Source organism: Dromiciops gliroides, chromosome 6 (assembly GCF_019393635.1).
Source record: "Dromiciops gliroides isolate mDroGli1 chromosome 6, mDroGli1.pri, whole genome shotgun sequence".
Taxonomy (NCBI): Eukaryota; Metazoa; Chordata; class Mammalia; order Microbiotheria; family Microbiotheriidae; genus Dromiciops; species Dromiciops gliroides.
The window spans coordinates 168,812,134-168,836,035 of NC_057866.1; the positions used below are offsets into that span (position 1 = coordinate 168,812,134).

The 23,902-nt window shown below is 37.8% G+C and overlaps 1 protein-coding gene across 4 annotated transcripts in view; it reads left to right on the plus strand.

Annotated features, from left to right (window-relative positions):
- Positions 1-23,902, plus strand: part of TMEM131L (transmembrane 131 like) — a 170,832-nt gene that overhangs the window by 95,665 nt on the left and 51,265 nt on the right. For 3 of the 4 annotated variants that reach the window (XM_043972126.1, XM_043972127.1, XM_043972129.1), the window contains exons 8-19: positions 3,603-3,680; positions 3,856-4,009; positions 6,475-6,533; positions 8,616-8,724; positions 9,716-9,815; positions 10,355-10,508; positions 11,548-11,718; positions 12,534-12,603; positions 14,532-14,649; positions 14,981-15,122; positions 17,930-18,039; positions 20,303-20,375. In XM_043972126.1, the coding sequence (XP_043828061.1) occupies positions 3,603-3,680; positions 3,856-4,009; positions 6,475-6,533; positions 8,616-8,724; positions 9,716-9,815; positions 10,355-10,508; positions 11,548-11,718; positions 12,534-12,603; positions 14,532-14,649; positions 14,981-15,122; positions 17,930-18,039; positions 20,303-20,375 (1,338 nt within the window). The remainder of the gene's footprint in view (positions 1-3,602; positions 3,681-3,855; positions 4,010-6,474; positions 6,534-8,615; positions 8,725-9,715; positions 9,816-10,354; positions 10,509-11,547; positions 11,719-12,533; positions 12,604-14,531; positions 14,650-14,980; positions 15,123-17,929; positions 18,040-20,302; positions 20,376-23,902) is intronic. The other variant, XM_043972128.1, reaches the window with a different exon arrangement.

Here is a 23,902-nt window from a genome sequence, read left to right on the forward strand (position 1 = left end):
CTCAGCAACAAAACTATGAAAACTAAATTTCAGAAGTGGTGTACTGCCTGGTTCTTTTTACGTTGTTGTACAACTCTTTACATCCTTCTATACATATATACACACACACATATATGTATGTATGTATGTATGTATGTATATCCTCATTAGCATATTTATTTTTAACCTAAATTTCAATGCAGATTGTAGGTGTCTGGATCAATTGTGATTTGCTTATTGTTGTTGTTTTCTTTTTTAAAGTTTACTTTTGGATCCAAGTGGCCTCAGCTGTAGGTTAGAACTCCCCAGTTAGCTATTTGATATTTCAGTACATTCTCCAACTCTCCAGACTTCAATGGCTTCACATGTCAAAAGTAGATAATAATATTTGTCTCGTATACCCTGACATGAAGACTAATGAGTAATCAGCTAATTTATGAAGAACAGGCCTACAGACTTTTTACTTTTATCTGTAATAAAGCCTTTTGCTCAGGTTCACAAGAATGTATAGAATACTCTATAGTGTAGATTTCTTTACGTGACTGGAAGGAATGTGAAGGGCCACTCAATCTCAATTCATTTTAGAGATGAGGGGACCAGGGAAGTTAAGCGTCTTGCTCAAAGTAACACAGATAATAAACATCAGAGGTGGACTTTGAACCCAGGTCAAGAGGCAGTGACCTTTCCGCAGCACCATTCTGTCTCACTAACCAGTCCAATAGGCACTCCACATTCCAGAGTTTTCTAGAGCTACAAAAGCTCTTTCCTCCCAAAAACCTGGGATGTGGGTTGTCACCCTCATTTTATGACCCAGAGCTAGGACTAAGTAAGACTCAGGTCCACTTCAATTCAAGGTTTTTTTTTATTTTACTGCAAAATATAATTTGGCTAATGTTAGGAATGTGTCTTTGTTCACTTAATTACTTGTGGTTAATGGTCTAGGAGATTATTTTAGATCTTAAACATTATTTGTTTGAGATTAGCAGGATAATGAGTCAATATCATAAAATGAGATAATATATGTAAAGGGCTTCTTTGCAAACCTTAATGTGGAATATCAGTACTAGCTATTATCATATCAGACTTTAGTTATATAGCTATATTAGACAAAGAGGCTTAGAAAGGTACGTGAAATGGCAAGCAATGCATGACTTTTTTGAGGGGCGGAGAATAGTGGAGACTTTGAGCTTGGGATTTTTTTTTAAGCTCTAGGTTCAGAAAAGTAGACATATTTATTAAGCACCTACTGTGTGACAGGTAGTGCTAAACATTGGGAATACAAAGAAAAGTAAAAGACTGTCCCTACTCTCAGGGAGCTACACAGCCTAGTGGGGGGAAAGGACCATCTCTATCTTTCCATCCTTAAAGTTTTGCAGGTCTTCCTATATGTCCTCCATAGCAGAGCCCTCTTAGATTGATATTTTGTGGGGGCAGCTAGATGGAGCAGTGGATAGAGCACCGGCCCTGGAGTCAGGAGGACCTGAGTTCAAATCCGGCCTCAGACACTTAACACTTACTAGCTGTGTGACCCTGGGCAAGTCACTTAACTCCAATTGCCTCACTAAAAAAAAAAAAGATTGATATTTTGTGGATACCAGAACAGCACATGCTCTGTCCTGTTTTTGCCCTATCTTCCTGCATAATTGGCTCACTCACCTCCTTTTCTAGTTATTTAACTGATTATCTTTTATCCCAGTTCTCATGCTTTTTTTCCATTGCCAGTATGTTTCAGCCTTCCCACATCCTCCATGGCCCCTCACCATTGCTTTGTGAGCCTCTGATTTAGGCTTTTTTTTAAAGATTATGGCATAGCATAGTTGGCAGCCATATAATATCATCGGATGTGGCAAAGTTGGACTTTTGATTGAAAAAAACTGGAGGTTATTTTGTATTTAAAGTGACAGGAACAGGACCTGTGATTTCACTCAATATCAGAAATTCCCATATGATGAAACCCCCTTTATCAGTGCAGGCCAGCATGTTCTCTGCAATTTATAATCTTATGGGAGTTGGCTAAAGCATTGAAAAGTGATGTGACTTCCCCAAATTGAAAGAGCCATTAATGTCGCAGACAGGACTTTAACACTGGTCTTTCTGTCTCTGAGGCATACTTCCTTTCTGCTATACCGTGCTGCCTCTTTTTTAAGCTACATTTTTAGGGTTATTTTTGTAAATGATATAAAGGAAGTTTGGAGGTGTTAGAACTCCCTCTTGTGGATTCTTTAGTTTTTTTCACATATTGTACTGAATTTTTTTCTTATGCTTTCTTAATACGTGGCATATAACTTTTAAAGAAATCATTAAAATTATAAAAAAAAATTTCTTGCTATTTTCAAGATTTTACATGAATGGAAAGTAGTAAAGAATAGCTATTACCCCAAAATGTAGCCAACAACAAAACATGCAAGGTTTTCAACTGTGCAGGTGGTATATACGGTCATACTAGATTGCTTCCTTATATGTAGGAAAGCTATTTCTTTAAATATTCCCTTCATATTTTATATAATATGTGGGAAGTGGATGACATACATACGTGTGTGTGTGTATAATGTATACATGTCTATCTATGTCTATTCATCCATCATGTATCTATCTATCTACCTATCATCACCTGCCTTTCATCTGCTACCTACCTACCAATAGAGAGAATGAGAATGAATGTAAGTAGCAAATTTAGAAAATAAAGGCTTTTATTTAGTGGTTCTATGATTCCATTGGTATGGCTACACCAGTGACACAGAAGTCAATCAGTAAACATTTAAGCATCTAGGCACTGAGCTAAGCCCCGGTGATACAAAAGAGACAAAAGACAGTCTCTGCCATCAAGGAGCTCTGATGGAATAGATCTATGTCTAATAACTAGATAACTATAACCACGCCTGACTTCTGAGCCTGGGTATCTTTTGAGCATGTTTTCCTATCAATATTTAAGGTTGGTGGGGACTGATAAGGCAGAGAAGAGAGGGCCACGTGATGTGTTGGACTGAGATTGCTTTATATTACCTGGGTACCACTGTGACACACAGGCTGTTAATCAGTTAACACCTCCTTTTCTGGTTGTGTATCTCCTTGATCTCCTCTTTTACTTGGCCTCCAGTACCCAGTTTTTCATTGCTCAATTGATGAAGCCTAATCACAGCCACCATGTGAAACTATTTCCATTTATTGTCTCTTGGTCTCCCTAAGTAACTGATCTGTCCCTTATTATGGTATCTTTTGCACTACTTTTCTTAAAGTCATCTTTGACAGTATGGTACAACCTCTTGTACGCACTATTTATCTTTCCAACACCTTCATGTCCCCTGCAATTGTGAGTCTTTGCAAGATTGTGGTCTTCCATGACTTTGTGCCATTGACATCTCTGGTTGAATTAGCATTTAAAAATGGGTGTTTGTAGCAGTGAGCAGCTTAGAATTATGGCAGATGTAGTTTTCTAAATGTGATCTAGGCCCTAGGACATATTCAAAAGAGGAGGCAGAAAAGACTTGGAACCTTTATATTGCCACAGATACAGTTTAGGAGCTTAAGAAGATGAAGTCTTTATCCTGATAAAACTGGGCACTACAGGCTGAGTTTTACCAAGGCTTCCTTTAAAAATTTTTTTTTTCTTCTTACCTTTCCAGGCAGAAACCACTAATACTAGTCTCTTGCAAGTTCATCTAGAATGCAGTTTACATAATAAAGTTTGTCAACAACTCAAGGTAAATGCTTTTTAATTTTTTTAAAGGATATCTATATTTTAGAACTAAAAACCATCCTGTGTTTTGGCGGGTTTTTTTGTTTGTTTGTTTGGAGGGAGTATTTTGAAGTCACCAGATTTATGTACTTTGGAAGACTTGATGAATTTCTCTTCCCTTTTTCCCAACATTTGCTCAGAGTTGCTACCTAGAATCAGATGACACTTTGCTACTACAAATGAGCATAATTCTAACCACGGAAACCTCCCTTGAAGAATATGAGGAGAGCAGACAAGATTTACTAGATAATCTCTCCATTGTTTATGTAGCTATAGACAAAACTGAGACCTCAGGTAAGGACAATCCTTTGTAGCTTCCATTCTAATAAAGCTTGGTGGGTATAGAAGCAGCAATTGTTTGAAAGTGTTCACTTGGGGATAGTTATTCCACCATGAATGCTTTGCCATACTCTTAATTGTAAACAGAGTGAAGGGTTCCAAAATGTTTAGCTTAGCTAATTGAGGCAGTATTACAATTTGGGGGAAAGAGTGGCAGCTGCTGCTTCAGTATGACCTTTGCTATCCTTCTAAAGCAAATGAGAAAAAGGCATTCTATTGCCCACCAGAGTTGCCCTGATAGTCTTGGATTATCTGGCATCCATTCCATTTGTTTCTGTTTCACTGTGAATGGAAGTTCTCTTGACCTTGTTATTAGGAACATGATATGTACTGCAGTTGGAATCAGGAAGATATGGGTTTGACCCCTATCTCCTTGACCCTTATTAGCCATGTGAAAATGGAAAAGTCTCTTACCCTCTCCAAGCCTTTTTTTTGTAATGGAAAATGGGCACACTAAGTCTTGGAATACCTATGGCACTGGGTGGTTGTGAGGACCAAATGAGATAATGTATATAAAGAATTTCATGAACTTTAAAGTGCTATGTAAATGCCTATTAATATTGTTATTCTAAATTTTCAGTGAATTACCAGATTATAGTAAATTAGAGCCAGAAGTTCCTGGAAACCTGTGAGTAGTGTAGTCTGTGAAGCTTGACCCTGGAAAATTTGAGTTCTGCCTAACAGTATTAACTTTACCGCCCCTTAAACTTTATTGGCTCCAACTTTCTGGGCCCTTTAATGGGATAAACACCATTCTTTACCCACAAGCTCCATGATTCAGGAATCACCTATATTTGGTTGATTGATTCAATCAAAAATCTGTATTTGACATTATTTTGGAAGAAGGAAATCAGAAAATAATGAGAACCTAGCATTTCTGGAAACAGGATTTGGTGGGAGCATACATGTTTTTAGCCCTCAGAAGTAATGTGTAGGAGTGGTTCAATAAATGAATATTATTATAATGACTGACATTTATTAGAATGTTTTAAGGTTTGCAAAGTATTTGACATAAAGTCTCTAGGTCCATTAGGCAACAGGCATTTCTTTGCCATGAACGATAAGATTCTCTTTAGTTATTTAGGTCATTTAAGGTTAACATTTAAAGAGAGGGGAGAAACCCACCATATATCACATTTTGACAAGTTAGAGTTAAAAGTAAGTCAGCGTTTTGTAGGTAGCCTTAGATTATTATAATGCAGGGTTTTGTTTTGTTTTTTCTTTCCTCTTTTTTCTTTTTCTTTTTCTTTTCTTTTCCTTTCCTTTTTTTTTTTTTAAGGTGGGGCCTATGAGGATTCCTTACATAATTTTCATGGGGTCTGTGAAGTTGGATGGGAAAAAAGTGACAATTTAATTTTCACTAACCTCTAATTGAAATTTAGCATTTCCTTGAATTATTTGAAAATATTATTTTGAGAACCTTTAACTAAAATTGAGTATTTCTTTGAATTATTTGAAATCATGGTAACGAGAAGGGGTCCATAAACTCTCAGAGGGGGCTATAACACAAAAATGGTCGAGAACCCTTGTGTAGTGTCTCATGATACTGTGCTCAACTTTAATCAGTTGGTATGTGAAAGACTATTGCTTCCTAGAGGAAGCTGTGTGCTCTAGTGGAAAGGACTCTTGGACCTGAAATCAGTAAATCTGAGTTCCAGTCCATCTTTACACCCTTAGGAGATATATGTTCCTGGGCAAGACATTTAACCTCCAAACCACCTTAGTTCTTCTCCTGCAAAATGGGGGTGATACTAAAAGCACCAGCCTTCCACAGTGGTTGTGAGGATCAGTTGAGATATTGTGTGTATTGTGCTGAGCACCTCCACAGGATGAGGAGGAAGAAAACTGGTGGCTTATAGAACTTGAAGTAATAAATGAATAAACATGTCTTGATAAACTTAGATGGATATGTGTTCATGTAATTTGGGAGCGATGCAGTTAATTTTCTCCCAAGTCTCTTAATTTGTTTGTACTAACCAAAAATATATTTTCTTTTAGTAATACATCCTTAAGTGAAACATGAATAGGCACTTAGGAAATGCTTGTTCCTTTCCCTTATGTTTTCTTGCTCTAATAGTCACTGTCTTAGAAGCAGCCACCTCATCTTTTGATGATTGTTACTGAGGCTAATGCAGTTGGTCAGATTGATCATCCTCTTAACCATAAATCTTAAATCTACCGTTTCTGTACTTGCTGTTTTTCATTATTTGGTAGCCTGTGGTAACTGTCTTTTTTTTCCTGTGTGTTAGGGGAAAAAAATCACAGTAAGAAAAAAGAAACCCCCATTTTTATTTCCATGAAGAAATCTTTATTACAACTGTGACAGAAATTTATAAGACATTACTTAAATAACTCCTATAAAATTATATAAAATTAGGAGACCTTTGTTTTAATTTGGTTACTCTGTTTGTTTTTGACAGATGATTCTGCAGTAAATATGTATGTATTACATTCAGGAAACAGCCTTCTGTGGATACAGGTAATTTACTTATTGACTTTTTCTTGTAACATCTAATTTTTATACTATCTTAATACCCAAGATGTGTAAAAAAATGTTTTGTTTTGTTTGTTTTGCAATTTACAAATGTACGTTTACTATGTTAATTTTTAGGTGTTTTTTGTTTTTTTGTGGGGCAATGAGGGTTAAGTGACTTGCCCAGGGTCACACAACTACTAAGTATTGTGTCTGAGGTTACATTTGAACTCAGGTCCTCCTGAATCCAGGGCCGGTGGTGCTTTATCCACTGCGCCACCTAGCTGCCCCAGGTATATTTTTTGATCTAACTTTGCTAGAGAGGTTATATAGATAGATTTTTCTGTACATTTTGAAAATATAGCATAGTTTCTCTTCTGCCTTGGATAATTTTAGTGTGGATTTTTGTCAGAAGTTGTGCACTATACAAACTCTCAAGGACCTTCTAGCCTATTTATCCTATGACTAATTTTTTTCCAGTCCATTTATATATTATCATTTTCAGATAATAATTTAGAAAATGAGGCTGTATGACTTAAAGAAAATATATTTCTGGTTAACATAAACAAATTTAAGAGACTTGGTAGCAAATTAATTACATCGTATCAAATTACATGTCTATATACACATAAGTTTATCAAGAGACTTTTATCCATTTATTACTGATAAAAGTATAGTGAAATGACCCTGTACATGCCTCCCAATTCCAACTCATTTTGTTAGTCGCCTTGTTACACTGGTCGGGCCTCAGTTTCCTTATCTGTGAAATGTAGTTCGTGAAGTTTCTGCCTCATTCATATTATGTGCCTTAATTAATAGACATCGATGGGTTAATAGTGACTACTTTATAGGGTGGGTTATGAGGACCAAATAACATATATGTGAAAGCACTTCGTATAATGTGCTATACAAGTAGGAGGCATTGTTGTCCCATTGATGCTTATTTGTCACCACCCTAAGTCTTCAGTACTTCATCTGATTCAAACGCTCATCCATGTGCACACCATTCCCTTCTGCTGGTGTAGCCCACACTGTCTTTTTCTGTGTCTTGTCTCTACCTCTCCGGAGTTTTTTGGGGAGGGGCATGAGGGAGTGTTTAGACCTATTAGTGTATGGAGCTTTCATTGAGAAAACTCCCTCTATCAAAGCAGAACAGCTCCTGTTTTGTACATATCCTCAAAGACTTGCTTTGGACTCTGAGAGAGTTGTGTGATTTAATTAGGATTGCAAAAACCAGCCTGTAATAGGTGGTGCTTGACTCCAAGGGCAGCCACTCTATCCACTGAAGCATGCTGCCTCTTGGGCTTAAGGGAACATATGATGAGAAAAGGAGTGGGGAGTCAGTAAGGTCGTTGAGAGCAAAGATATGGCAGCTGTACACCTGAGTACTCCACTAGGAGCTCCTTTTCTGGTGGGGTTGGGTGTAGGGATGTTGGCTTATGAGAGACAAAACACAGAAAAGAGACAGTGTGGGCTATACCAGAGGAAGGGAGTGGTGTGGGCATGGATGAGAGTTTGAATAAGATGAAGTACTGAAGATTTAGCATGCTGACAAGTAAATTCAGGGATGACAAATAAAATTCATTTTCCTATTTATTAGAGTAGCAGTATTAGAGAGTCCTAAAATGTGTAATTGAATCAGAAGGAACTTGGACAGGGGGGAGTAGCTAAACTATTCTTTTGATTTGATCATAGGAAATGTCAGTCTCCCTAATTTTTTAGTCTAAGTCTGTTCTTCCTTAAATCTTTTCACTTGGCATTCTTCTTAGAGTGATAAGAGAATTGACCTCTTTCCTGTAATGTCAGCAATTAATTATCTTTTGGGCAGTAGCTCTGTGCTCATCCTTCATATAGCTGCTTCGTCTGTCTAGATAATTTGGGTCATCCCTTAGCTGTCACTTTTCCAGTCTGAATATTTCTTCTCAGAATCTATGATTTCCCATTCCTTTTTCCCCCAGTCATTTTTGTTTTTCATTTCTGCATCCTTCAAGTTTCTCTGCCTCCTTTTTAAAAATGTAGAGACAAAATAATATACCCTGTAGTCTATCTTTCAAGAAAGAGGTCATTGATGTTTATCTTTTATTTCAGGATGTACATCATTTCTCACAAAGAGATTCTTTATCTCTGCAATTTGAACCTGTCCTGCTATCCTCTTCTACAACCAATTTTACCAAAATTGCTTCCTTTATTTGTAAAGGTACAGTATTTGTACATGTTTGGCTACTGTTTCCTGTTTACTTCTATTGCCAAAGCATATTTCCCCATAAATGTTTATCACTAATGTTGTTTCCCAAGAATACCATCAATATGTAATGGCCAAAAACCTTACCGTAATGTCTTGAAACTCTGCCACTTTGCCATCTAGCTGATAACCCATTTCTAATACTGTTCCTTTGAGACAAACTGTTTCCTGTTTTGTCATTTCACCTCAAGTAGCATTTTTGTGAAACCAGTTAATGGTGTTAGGCAAAGTATGCCTATACAGGTAGGTGATAGAATAATGATCATTACTGTTGTCTCTATGGAGTGATTTATGCAGATTAGCTTAAGGTGGAAGATAATGAGTTTGATTCCCATTGTGCAGGGATGAATAGTTCTTAGAGTTTGCATGAGGAAGGAATGTTATTGCTATTTATTTTATACTCCTCATGTGAAATTTTGTGTTGGAACTCTTAATTCACCAGTGATCAGGGGCTAGGAATAATCAAAGATTTCTAGGGTACTTTGTCCCATAAGGAAATTTTTAAAAATTCAATTTTTATTTTCAGGTCTAGATTCTTCTTTGCCTCCTCATCTTTGCCTCTTCTTTCATAGAGAGGGCACAAGCAAAGGTTATGACCATTAAAAACAAAAACAAAAAAAAAAACCCTCTTGCTTACCATTTAGATTTTATTTCTTTCCTACTCATTTCCTCTAGTGCCCTGCTATGCTATATGCCACCCAATTTAGCTTCATTTTTTTTTTCCATCTTACTGTAGCTGGCGAGCCTAAGAACTTTTCCCCTATTAACTGAGAAAAAGCAGGGCTTTGTCATGGAAAAAGGATGAAGTGTGGAACTTATTTTTTTCTCCAAGAAAATAAACTAGAAGCATGAAACGCTTGGCAAGGGAGGCACACAGGTAGAGAAGCATAAGTGGAAACCAAGAGATCTGTGCTTGATCCTGATTATTCTTCCCATTTCCAAACAGCTCCATCATGTCTCAGTGAAACCAGTTATCATGGGGAAGGAAGAACTCTGAAAGGCACGGCTGCTTTGCAAGCATGTCTCTCTCGCCCTATGGTGCAAGGGTAGGTTCAGTCAATCCATTAGTCGGGCATTCATCAAGTGCCACCTTTGGTCCAAGGACTCTACAATGTTCTGGGAATAGGACAAAAATGGAGTAACCCCTCTATAAATCTTTTGGCAGCAAGTTCATTTAGTCTTGATTCTGTTTTTCATTAAGAGTTTGGGAAGAGCTTCTTAAAAGGAAAATCCTTAGGGATGTTTTTAGATAACTATTTTTATAGGTGAGATTTTAATCTTAGCCCCTCCTCAGGAAGAGCTGCTAAAATAATTTTTCCTCTCTCTTAAAAACCAGCATAATTAACTGATCTGGTTCATTTTGTTGTTTCCTGCTCTTTATTATGATTTCCTACAAGCAGTTAACTGAGCTGTCGGAGGATAGCAAGAAGTGGGGAAGCAGATTATCCACAGACTAAATAATCCAATCCCAAATAACTAGGATTTGTGACTTTTTTGAAGTTAAGAGTGAGATCACTACAGCCCTTCTCTCCGAGCATTATCAGGAAGCCTGAAACTAAAAGCCCTGTGTTCTGTGTGTTCACAGATATTTTGCGATTGACCCTTCTGCAGTCCAGTTTCACCTTGAGCCACACTGGAATGCATCCGGACATTGGTCAATCTGGTACACTAATCATTTTAGTCCTGTTGTCGTTATTAATGATGTGTTTGTTCCCAAGGAGACCAAGCATATTTTAAAGGTAGGTATATGCAGATTTTTTTCGAAGTGAGTTTGATTCTGGTTCAGGCACTTTGTGTGTGTGTGTGTATGTATGTATGTGTGTGTGGCCAATAGGAAAAGAGGTATATTTTATTTTTCATATTTTCAGAATGATTGTTTCAGGAGATGGTCTTGGGAAGCAACATGTTGCACTGTGTTTGAAGACAGTATATGGTCTGGATTCTGGCAGATCCCATAACCTCTGATTTTTCATTTTTCTTCTCTGTAAACTGAGAGGATTATGTTACATGGGGGATGGTTGTGGGGGGGCAGTATATATTGTGAATTTGCTGGATTGTCAATGAAAAAAATGTTTCAAAATACATTGTTGGTCTGAATGTTTAAATGATATCACTTTGTAAGGGGAAAAATACTTAAATATATGGTGAAAAATAATTCCAATTATAGTCTGCACTTGGACTTTATTGTAAGGCCTGTTGGTGGAAGAGTGTCCCTAATATTGAGCTGTTAAGTTCTTTTGTGGCTTTTTCTGTAACTATTGTGTCCAGAGCATTTTTGTTGTTGTTGTTGTTGTTGTTGTTGTTGTTAAGAGTATTTGCTGATCATATCAAGTCAGGAGTCAATAATGGTGTAAATGAAGGATTTCATTGAAGAAAACAACAAAGGTGGTTTATGATTTGCACTAAGAAAATTATTCAGTAAAAAAATATTCTTCAGTAAAAAAAATTATTCTGCTAGAATCTGTGCAGTATATATTATTGGGAGAAAATGTTGCAATTTGTGAAAGCTTTCAGGTTACTTCTATGAAGTTATATGATCATTCCTTAAAGTAATGGGCATAAGACAGGGTGTTCCAAACAGATGTGTTTTGAAGTATTTGATTTACTCACACTTAATTTGATAAGCCATATTATTTGTCTTTCCTTTTCAGTTAGGAAAGAGATTTTTAAAAGGAAAATCTTACAGGGGAGCTTTTAAATACTATACCCTTTTATAGGTGAGATTTTAATGGTGATTAGTTATAGAAAAAAAATCTATTTTGGTTTTTTTCCTTTTAGATTCAGAATTTCACTGGCCCCTTATTTCTACCTCCAGGATGTTGGAATATATTTACTTTGAGACTTGGTATTAAAGACACTGCAGTAAATATGTTCACCCATGTGTCTTTGACCACAAACATAGGTGCTACGTTTGTAATACCTCTCCAGATTTATTCACCTCCAGCCAAGGTATTGTTTTATCAGAGAGTTATGTGTGTGTGTTTGCGTGATGTGATATGTGTGATTAGACTTTTTGAGCATCTCCTAACTTTCTGTTATCTGTTAGCACTTGGCTATTACACAAAAGAGGGTTAGATTCTTTGATACTGGTTTGGAAATCCAGCAATATTACAATGTTGATTTCTTACTTGATACCAATTCAGATAGACCAAATGAAGTAAAGATATACGTTTGGGAAGACTAGTTAATAGGTTGGTTTTCTTAAGCAATTTTGGATCATCAGGTTTTTAGAGAACACAAATGCAACAAAATACTCTTTTTTTTTTTTTTTTTTTTTGGTGAGGCAATTGGGGTTAAGTGACTTGCCCAGGGTCACACAGCTAGTAAGTGTTAAGTGTCTGAGGCAGGATTTGAACTCAGGTACTCCTGAATCCAGGGCCAGTACTCTATCCACTGCACCATCTAGCTGCCCCCAACAAAATACTCTTAACTTGTATTACTTGGGATCATCTCTTTGGGGATGGACTTCCAGTGCATAGTCCTGTAGATCTAAAAAGTATAGGAAGATGGAATTGAATCTATACTGACCTCAAGAGACAGAACACATGTTTTTTCAAGTAACTGATTATCTTGTTGTCTTCTCTCTCATAAAAGTAGTTTGGATGGGGGTAGAAATCTGTTGATTTCTAGCATTCTGGTTGTCTTGATTTTTAGAGAAATGGATATTTACTAAAGATTCAGGCTAATAAATGTTCCAAGTGCAGCTGCTTTGGGATTTGTCTGTTTGGTGTTCTTTTAAAATTATTTATTGCTTTTCTGTATAGGCAGGGAGTCTGGTCTCTGAAGCGATAGCCCATTGTGGAATTCATTATTACATGGGAAAATTAAATAGAGGTAAATATTTTATTCTGTCTTGCTGTTAGAACTAAAATTGGGGAGGGAGGGGAATAACAGTAAGGATGTTCATCTCTTATATTAACATAATTTCATCATGTTGCTACTCTGAAAAAAGTGGTCATTCAGTAAATGCTTTAAAAGAGATTCTCTGCCAGAATTCAAGAAATTGTTGATAACATTGTTGATAACCCTTTAAATCTGTGACATCTTTAATGATTTTCAAAGCTCTTGTACATGCATTTGTTCATTCAGTCCTCATTAAGCCCTGGGTTGTTTTGTTTTTTTTTTAAATGGGGTTAAGTGACTTGCCCAGGGTCACACAGCTTAGTAAGTGGCTGGATTTGAACTCAGGTACTCCCTAATCCAGGGCCAGTGCTTTATTCACTGCTCCACCTAGCTGCCCTCGAGCCCTGTTTTTAATAAAGAGCAATCAGGCAGCTCTGGCTTCATGTATAAGATAACATTATCCTAGGACCCTAAAAGTCTTCTGTTCCCACCTGGTGAGGTTTGGGCAGATGTCACAACAGAGGATTCAGAGGGAGACGACAAGGCTGGGAGACTTTTATTATATGACAGTTAACAACCATTTTCACAAGGATTAAATCTGACTGAGGGCTGTGATATTGGTGTTTTCCCCAAACCTCCAATTCAGAATATAATTTTCCAGGCAAGCATCACATTCAGAATCTTGTGAGGTGGATTAGGATCTTACGCTGATTTAATGTTGCCCTCTCAAATTCTATAGAAAACAGTAGAGAAGGTGAAAATGAAATTCTTAGACAGGAATACTTGTGCTGGTAGCAGCGCTATTTTCTTTTTTCATGCCCTGCTATGCTCATTTATTGATCTGAACTTTTTGAAAATTCACTTAGTTGACAAAATTGAGTTAAAAAGAAATCAAAAGAAACAAAAGTCAAAAACTAAACCAAACCAAAACCAAAACCAAAAAAGCAAAAGGTTTGCTAAGCAAACCTTTGTGCTCATGAGGAAACTTAAAGATGAGGTGATCTGAACTCTTATTGGCAGTGAGATAGAAAGTATTCTGGGAACTTAAGATGAAGGAAAGTAAGACATGTGGAAAATTAATAAAAACTGAATGCCAAGGCTAAAATTAATAAAAATTCCATAGTTGGGACAATTCAAAATATTTTATGGTATATTTATAGACCCTGTTTTTTTTAATACATGATTACAGTAAAGGTGAACGTTTTGTTAAAATATTTTTTTGAGGTGCATTAATACCTGTGGTTTCTTAAGTATAGGGAATTCCCTGTTTGGAAATGCTGTCCTCAGATTCTGACCAGCTTGCTAATTTATAGCCTAGAGAGTTACCTGTGTCTTCTGAGGGATTTAGTGACTAGTATGCATCAGAGGCAAGACATAAACCTATCCCTGGACTCTGATTCTCAAGAGCAGGCCACTGCCCACAGTGTCATACAGTTAATATCAATCAGGGATCCATCACCTTCTCTGTGTCATGTCACTATGCCAGTCTGGTGAAACTGGATTTTTTTACAGAATAGTGTTTCAAATACATTAAAAAAAAACCCAGCAACATAGGATAGCAAAGGAAGCCAATTATTTCAATATGGTTGTCAAATATTTAAAAAACAAACAAACAAGTATACTGCTCCAAATTAAGAACTTCTGGTCAAAATGGATAATCCTGATGATTAAATCTAGATTATTCAATATTAAATCCAACTGACTGTTGGAACAGATGGATGTTAATGAGTAGGCAAGAGATGGCAGTTTTCATTGTGTAGTGAGAGAAACCTGACATTCTCAGAATATTTGATATCTTCCATGTTTGTCGTCCAGTTGGAGAGTATGTCTTGGAATCATGTGGTGCTTAGTTTTAAGTATAAAGTAAATTGAATTGCACTTTCTGTCATTGAAAATAAACAACTTGATTTTATTTCCAGCAAGTCCTCGTTGGCAAGGGGGCTTTTCTTTGGACCATTCTATTTGGAAGGTGGATTCTGAGCTTGCAAACAAATTGTATCAGAGATGGCAAAGGATAAAAAGTGGTCATGTCTGCAGGTGTGTACTTTCCTTTATCATTAGGATACTTTGTAAAACGAGTATTTTAGGTAATGTTCTCTTTGCTGTAATGAATTTTTTTTTGGGGGTAATGAAGTTTTAAACGTTAACTTATATTTAAATATCCAAAAAGATTGTGTGAATACATGGAAGAATAGGGGCACCTATTAGCCAACAAACATTTGTTAAATACCCCCCATCCCCACCTCACCCCATTTTTTTGGGTAGGGGCTGGGTGTAGGGGTCTTTCTTTGTAACCCTTTGCACTTAGTATAATGCCTGGCAGGTAGAAAGCTTACATTTTGAATAAAACTTTTTCTTTATTAAACAGGAGGAGTGTTTTGGGAATGACACCATTTATTTATCCAAAGAAATCTCGAGAATCAGCGTCCTTTGCTTCCTCTTTGCCACGTTTAATCACAGAGCCTGGCCTTACATTGAATTTTAGTGCATCTGCTCTCAGGACCAGTATGGTGAGGAGAATGTTCTTTATCTCCTATGCTTCAGGGAGAGAGAGAGAGAGAGAGAGAGCGAGAGAGCGAGAGAGCGAGCGCGAGTGAGCGCGCACACGTGCGTGCAAATGAATATTATGAAGTGTAAAGGAAAATAAAATTTACTGGGTTTTTTTTTTTTTTTTTTTTAGTGAGGCAGTTGGGGTTAAGTGACTTGCCCAGTGTCACACAGCTAGTAAGTGTCAAGCGTCTGAGGCTGGGTTTGAACTCGGGTCCTCCTGACTCCAGGGCCGGTGCTTTATCCACTGCACCACCTAGCTGTCCCCCAACACTTTTTTTTTTTGTGGGGCAATGGGGGTTAAGTGACTTGCCCAGGGTCACACAGCTAGTAAGTGTCAAGCGTCTGAGGTCGGATTTGAACTCGGGTCCTCCTGACTCTAGGGCTGGTGCTTTATCCACCGCACCACCTAGCTGCCCCCAAATTTACTTTTAAAAATAAATGTGTTGGGGGCAGCTAGGTGGCGCAGTGGATAAAGCACCGGCCCTGGATTCAGGAGGACCCGAGTTCAAATCCAGCCTCAGACGCTTGACACTTACTAGCTGTGTGATCTTGGGCAAGTCATTTAACCCTCATTGCCCCACAAAAATAAAAAATAAAAATAAATGTGTTGTTTTACCTTTTGACACATGTATTAGCTCAAGAAAAAACAAAAACACAAGAATAAGGTGTGAAATTATTTTTTAAAAAAGTTTGTAAGTCACTGTTCTGTGCCATATTGCACACGTGATCAGGCAGGGTCTGATTTTATTTAGGCAGCATGCCTTATTTTTTTTTTTTTTAACAATTACTTTGTTTTGTTTTTATTTTTACAAAAGTGTAGCTTTAGTGGATAGAAAATGAGGCAGAATTGAGAAGAAATGAGTTCAGGCCAAGCTATATCCTGGCTTTTTGTAACCCTGTTCCAGTTCTATCTCATTTACAAAAAGGATTAAGAAAATAAGCATAAATATTTTCAGTTTTCTCCTACCTCAGGATACCACTGCCTTGTAACCTATTGATGGGCCACTGCCTGTTATGGTGGTTAGTGTACAGGGCCTGGAGTCAGGAAGATTAGTCTTCTTGAGTTCAAATCTGATCTCAGATACTTACTTGCTGTGACTCTGGACAAGTCACTTAGCCCTGCATGTCTCAGTTTCCTCATCTTTGAAATGAGCTGGAGAAGGAAATGGCAAACCAATTCAGTCTCTTTACCAAGAAAACCTCAAATGGAGTCTTAAAGAATTGGACACGACTGAACAACAGCAACAACTTACTGTCATTTTTCTTCAAATGAGGCCCAAGATTCCTAGAAATTTTCACTTTTCTTGCTGTTACCTTGAGGGAGAACACTGGGCAAATGATAAAAACTTGTTTAAAGTTTCTTTTTTATTATAGAATTAACAGACTTGAATATTTTAATATACAAAGAATAGAAAAAGAGGATTGTGTATGAGAATACAAACTTCAATTACTTGTACCTTATTTTTTAGACGTTTATACTAAATTTAATGTGATGGTAACATCATTGCCCTTTATGTCCCCTTCTGATGATACCTTCTCTTCTCTTCTGTGTATCTTCTATTTGATTCTTTTTTCTTACATCACTATCACAAATCATCTATTCCCAACCTACAACTCTTTCCTCTTTTCTTCCCCCAAAAGACCTTCCTTTGTACCAGGTATAGACAAGCAAACCATAATCACTCTGGCCATGTTATAAAATGAATATCTCAGTCTGAACCTCTAATCCCATCAACACTTTACCAAGAGCTAGGAGTGTTCTGGAGTCATGATTAGCCATTGCATTGGTTGGAGTGCAGTGGTCTTTAAAATTATGGTATGGTATGGATCATCTGCTTCTGCTCACTTTATTCTGTACCATTTGATAGAATTTTTTTCTGTTTTTCTCTAAATCGATCCCTTTTGTAGTTTCCTATAGCCCAGTGTTTAGTAATTCATATATTGTAATTTGTTGTTATTTTTCAATGAATGGGCATCCACATAGTAAAATTTTAAAGTGAAGTTTTCCTCAGTAAATTTTATAATATAGTAGGACTCTCACAACTTATGAATAGTCTCCTCCACCCTCACCCCAGTCTCCCTACCAGTTTGGTGGCATATGTCAGTGTAGTACTATACCTGATTCAGTGACTTCATTTTCATTACTCCCGGGTCCAAAATATTTCTTTACCATAGTACTCCCCTTTATATTTATAAACAAACAGACCATGAAACAGACCTTGCTATTTGTAAAGGGCACCTGATGCTCTTGGCTGTTAGTCTTCTCTCCCTCCTCAGATGATTATGCATCTGTTGTTCGGTGGTGTCTGATTCTGTGATTCCATTTGAGGGTTGTTTTTGGCAGAGATACTGGAGAGTGGTTTGCCATTTCCTTCTTCAGCTCATTTTAGATAGAAGGAAACTGAGGCAAACAGGATTAAGTGACATTGCTCAGGGTTACACAGACAGTAAGTATTTGGGGCCAGATTGGAACTCTGGAAGATGAATCTTCCTGATTCTATTTAGACCCTGTTTTCTATTGATGGTGTCGCCTATCTATTAAATGCTGCTTCAGCCTTTCATCCAGAGAATGGAAGGGCCTGAAGGGTGGAGATTATTTTTCTTTTTTGTGTGTGTAAGACCCTCCCCCAGCACAGAGTCTGACTTAAATGCCTGTTGGATTGGAGTGGAATGATCCCTATTAGGCCTAAAACTGCTTCTAAATTGATAAGTCTTATTTTCCCATGTCACATAAAGATGTCCTAATTTAAACTTTTCAATTGTCTAGGTGAAATATTTTGTGCTGAGGAATCCCTCATCTTTCCCAGTTACTCTGCAGCTGCTGCCTCTGTCTTCATATCCTGATCCTGAAAGGGCATTGAACCTGCTCCAAAAATGGTAAAGTATTTAATCTTTAGAAGAAACTTAATTTTCTTTCATTCATTCATTCATTCATTCATTCATTCATTCATTCATTCATTCATTCATTCATTTTTTAGTGAGGCAATTGGGGTTAAGTGACTTGCCCAGGCTCTCACAGCTACTAAGTGTTAAGTGTCTGAGGCTGGATTTGAACTCAGGTCCACCTGACCCCAGGGCCAGTGCTCTATCCATTGCGCCACCTAGCTGCCCCTGAAACTTTATTTTTTTTTTTAAATGTAGATTGGTTTTATATATTGTTCCTAAATATATCCTGTCTGTTCCCTCCCCAACCCCACCTATCCCAAGAGTCATACCTTGTAACAAAGAGTCGAACAACTTAACAAAACTCATTTAACACATTCACTGAGTCTGATAGTATAGGCAGTGAGCCGCACCTAGTCTCTCACCCCTGCAAAGAAGGGAGGGATGTGTGTTTTCTTCGCATCTTTTCCTGGGCTCTGAACTTGATTGATTGTTATAATTATACAGCATTCAGCTTCATCAGGGAATTCTTATTATTACTTTTGAGAAAAACTACTTGATTCCTTCATTATTATTCTCTAGGACAGGGAGGTATAGGAGCACTGAATTTGAAATTAAAGGTTGTAGGTTTAGCTATATTCCTGACTACCTTGGGCTTCAGTTTCCTTCTCTGTTATTAAGGGGTCTCTTTGGTCCCTTCTAGTGTTAAATCTGTGCCTTATTTGTATGTAGAAAGTACTAGTTAACTTCTGTGCCTGGGGATTGGGTGACCTTGATGCTCCCAGCCCCTTGGTGGTGATTATCTTTTTAAAGTGGTAACTGATCTCCTTGCTCTAATGATGTTTGTTATGTGACACCCTCTGTGGTGCCCTTATCATATAGCTCTTGTTGGAATGTAGTTGTGCTTTCTGCCCCTTGGTGGTAAGGATTCTGTAAAAATTAAAATTAAACTTAAAAAATTAAAATTAAAAAGAAAATATAAGCACACATTTTAAGAAATCCACTTAGCATAAGCAATAGGGAAAAAAATTATACTGAGTGTACACACAGACACACAGACACACACAGACATAAATGCTTCTCTCACCCCCCATGAATATGAATCTTCTGACTCTAGAAGTAGATGCTTATGTATGTGTATGTAAGCATATATATGTACATGTGTAATGTTATAGATTTTTATATGATATATAATGTCTACATTGGCAGCTAGGTGTTGCGAAGGATAGAGTGATGGGCCTAGATTCAGGAAGACTCCTCTTCCTGAGTTCAAATCAGACACTTACTAGCTGTATGACCCTGGGCAAGTCACTTAACCCTGTTTGCCTCAGTTTCCTCATCTATAAAATGAGCTGGAGAAGGAAATAGCAAACGAGTCCAGTATTTTTGCCAAGAAAACCCCAAATGGGGTCTCAAAGAGTTGGACAGGACTGAAAATGATTGAGCAACAACAAAAAAAGGTTCATTATTTTTCACTTTAGCTTCATGTGAATGATAATCAACTAAATACCCTCTCAGTCTTCTTTTACTCCTGATGTATTCAGTGTTTTTACTCTCCTTTTTTGGGGGGGGGGCGGGGCAGTGAGGGGTTAAGTGATTTACTCGTCATACAGTTAGTAAGTGTCAAGTGTCCGAGGTCAGAATTGAACTCGGGTCTTTTTGAATCAGTGCTGGTGCTTTATCCACTGTGCCACCCAGATGCTGCCCCCCCCCAAATTATTTTGTAACTCAGATCTGATTTAGTGCTAGAAGGAACCTTCATTGACTTGCCCACAACCGCAGCAACAGTCAGGAGGAGGGTTTGATTCTAGGTCCTCCTGTCAACAAGTCTAATACTTCATCTCCTGTGCTTTTTCTAAGAGAGAAGGAAGTGAAGATTTAGGGTTAGGATCTGGGTTAAAGTTCTAGCACTGATGTGACTTAGATGTTCTTCATTACTCTGGGCTAAGTTCCTTACATGTAAATTGTGTGGACCTCATTACCCTAAAGGGGGGTCACCTCTAGCTCTAACCCTATCATTTGCCAGTGATAGTTACATACAGTTAGTATTGGACAGTTCAGTGTCACTAGTGTGAACATGGAAGCTGAGTAACCTTTATTTAAAAGTATACACCATTAATTTATCTTTTGACAGATTTGAATAATTATTAATCCCCCCATACTGCTTATTTATGTTTAATTTATCCATCTCTCTCTCTCTCTCTCTCTCTCTCTCTCTCTCTCTCTCTATCTATCTATCTATCTATTTTCTCCTCAGGTTTGACATCGATGTCCAGACGATTAATTTCACAACTGGTGAATTCCAGCTTACTGAAATGTGCCCCCATCTGGTAAGATGCTTACTTTAGGCAAAGACAGAATTATTCTAGGAAACAAGAGAAAATATAGAGTATAGGAATCACTGAATCATGTTGAAAGTGTCATAGCATGCTGTCGTTGGTAGTCATTTTTATTTTCATTTTCTAAGTTCTTAAAAGTGTCATGTCAGATTTATTAGGAAACTCTTTGAATTTTTAATGTGCTGAATTTCAAAGTGTAGCTAGACATGCTTTGGATTGCATAAAGTGATTATCCCATTAATAATCCCCACTTTCCAGTTTTTGCCCATTACTTCTTCAGCAGTGTCCTAGGTAGCTAGTGAATGTATTACAGTGGTTGGTTGATGTTAGCTGATAAATTACTTTGTTAATTTAGTTTTTTGTTATTGCTGTGAATGAGCAAGCGATATCAAATGGCATTATTGCTGAATGGGGATTGTAGCTGACCAGACCCAGGGGTTCTGTTCCCATTAAGGGGTTCTATTGCTAACCTCACTGTGTCTTTAGCAAACCATCTGACTTAAGTCTTACTTGCTCCATCTGTTAAAAGGGAATGATTCTGAGGGTTAGAAAGTACTTTTAGAAATTAAAAGTACTTGATAGATGTTTACGGACAGTACTAATTGTAGCCTGCTGGGATTACTTTTTGCTTATTGATTTAGGGGACTAATTTTCCAATTTTCATTCTTCTGATTTTCTGGCTCTAGAGGATGCATCATTTCCCCACCTCTACCCCCTTTTCTACATTTTAGTTATCAGAAATGTAGAGGGAATATCCAAATCTAACAGTGAGGAGAGTACTTCTCACACACAAAATATTAGTAATTTTTTGTAACAAACCAGTCTCTGCAGGATTGGGATTAGAAGGTTCAAAAGCAGTTTGAGAAATCATTGTTTTTCTTGAGATGCATTTGGAAATTATTTCCTTCCAGCATGCACAGTTACTCACCTTTTCATACCTTTTCAGTGATGATATCAGCACTGGATATAGTTTGCAGATGCTTGGGTATCTGGACTCAGGTCACATCTGAAGTGCTGTGGGTTATTTTGTGCATTTCATCTTAAAATGTTTTTGTTGTTAGTAGTTCCAGTTGTGTCTGATTCTTTGTGACCCTATTTGGAGTTTACTTGGCAAAGATACTGGAGTAGTTTGCCACTCCCTTCTCCAGCTCATTTTACAGATGAGGAAACTGAGGCAAACAGGATTAAGTGACTTGCCCAGTGTCACACAGCTACTAAGTGTCTGAGGCTGGATTTGAACTCAGACAGGAGTCTTCCTGACTCTCCAGACCCAGCACAAATTAAAATATTTACTAATAAAGATTTTCCACACCTGCCTGGGGTGGAGAATAAGCAATAAGTGCTTACTAGGTGCAAGGTACTTTACAAATATTATCTTGTTTGATCCTTCTAACAACCTTGGGATGTAGGAGGCTATTGTTAGCATTCCCATTTTACAGTTGAGGAAATCGAAGCAGACAAGTTAAGTGACTTGCCCAGGGTCACGTAGCTAGCTAGTGAGTATCCGAGGCTTAGATTTGAACTCGGGGCTTCTGATTCTGAGGATCCAGTGTACCCCTTAGGGAGTTAATGTAGCACCACGAGAGTTTGGAGACTTGCCTGGGGCCAACACAGTATGTGTCTTCTTGACTCTCTGAACTAGATTCAATGCTAAAAACTGTCTGAAATGAAAAAAGTAAAAATGACTGGGATTAAATACAATGTCTCATTCACATTAGGGAAAACAAAACAAAGCAAAACAATGCGTTGTGGTTGTGTAATTGCAGGATATGAGATACCTGGGGTGCAACAGTGTATGGTAGAAGTTTGTTACAAACTGTGATGTTGTGGGAAGTCTTGGTCTCATTGGAGTCAGCAGTGTGTGGAATGCTGTGGGTCATTCTGTGCATTCTGTTTTAAGACACCTGGAAATTTCCTTGAGTTTGTAAGACCCTTATACATTAAGATCTGCTGTCATTTAAGAAATAAAATGGCACTTGTGTGAAGGCTAGGATAATTTGTATGTTCCTTGCTTTTCAAAGTGCTTGGCACCGAACTGGTGTTTAGCAAATGCAATTTCATTAAAATAATATTTGAAGGAATTTTAGGTGGTTATCCTAAAGAAAGGAAAACGGAGAGTTGGCAGTGTTTTCTTTAAACGTTTACCTGGTTATATGGAAGATGGATTAGAGTTTTCTGTATTATATCTTTATCTTGATATTTTATATCTCTAGTACACATATAGATTTACTTTATATATCTCTGTAAGATATTGTATCTATTTGTTGTTCAATTGTGCCTGACTTTTTGTGGCAGGGATACTGGAGTGATTGCCATTTCCTCCTTCAGCTTATTTTACAGATGAGGGAACCGAGGCAAACAGGGTGAAGTAATTTGCTGAGAGTCACTGAGCTAGTGAGTGTCTGAAGCTGGATCTGAACTCAGGAAGATGTCTTTCTGACTCCAGGCCTGGGACTCTATCCACTGCACTCACCTAGCTGCCCTGTTTCTGTAATAAGTAGATAACGAGATGAACCAGCTAGATGGCTCAGTGGATAAAGCACTGGGCCTAGAGTCAAGAAGACCAATTAAAATCTAGCTCCAAATACTTACTAGCAGTGTGACCCTGGGCAAGTAATTTAACCTCTGCTTGTCTAGGAACCAGCTAGGGGACTCAGTGGCTAGAGCTTTGGGCCTGGAGTCAGGAAGACCTGAATTCAAATCTGGACTCAGGCACTTCCAAGCTGTGTGACCCTGTGTGAATCACTTAACCTCTTTTTGCCTTAATCCTCAGGATAAGGAAATGGCAAGCCACTCCAGTATCTTTGCTGAGAAAAGCACACAGACAGTATGGTCCACAGGGTCACAGAGACAGACAGGACTAAAAGACTGAACAACAGATAGCTGGATATGGATATAAGATTGTTCTGTATTGCAATACAAGCATTGGGTGGAAATGCCCAGATTTCAGGTTCAGGTTAAAAAACAACTCTTAATGATGAGACCTGTCCCTTTTAGGGCTTTGTTTTTGAATATCTAAAAACTGAATTTCAAAGCCCTGCTAGGTGGTCAGATGATTGGTTATCCCCACGATCCCTCTCCCTGCCCCCCAAATTTATTATATTGCTTAGTCAGCAAGGGACTTGGTACCTTATAATCCGATTGGGCTGTATTGTGAAGTAATAAGCAACCTGCAAGCAGAGGCTTGTTTTGATCACCATTTGTTAGGGTTATTGGGACAGCTAGGTGGTGCAGTAGATAGAGTACCAGCCCTGGATTCAGGGGGACCTGAGTTCAAATCCGGCCTCAGACACTTGATGCTTATTAGCTGTGTGACCCTGGCAAGTCACTTAACCCTCATTGCCTGCAAAAAAAAAAATCATCCATTATTTTTGGGGCAGCTAGGTGGCACAGGGGATAAAGCACTGGCCCTGGATTCAGGAGGACCTGAGTTCAAATCTGGCATCAGACACTTAACTGTGTGACCCTGGGCAAGTCACTTAACCCCAATTGCCTCACCAAAAACCCAAACAAACAAA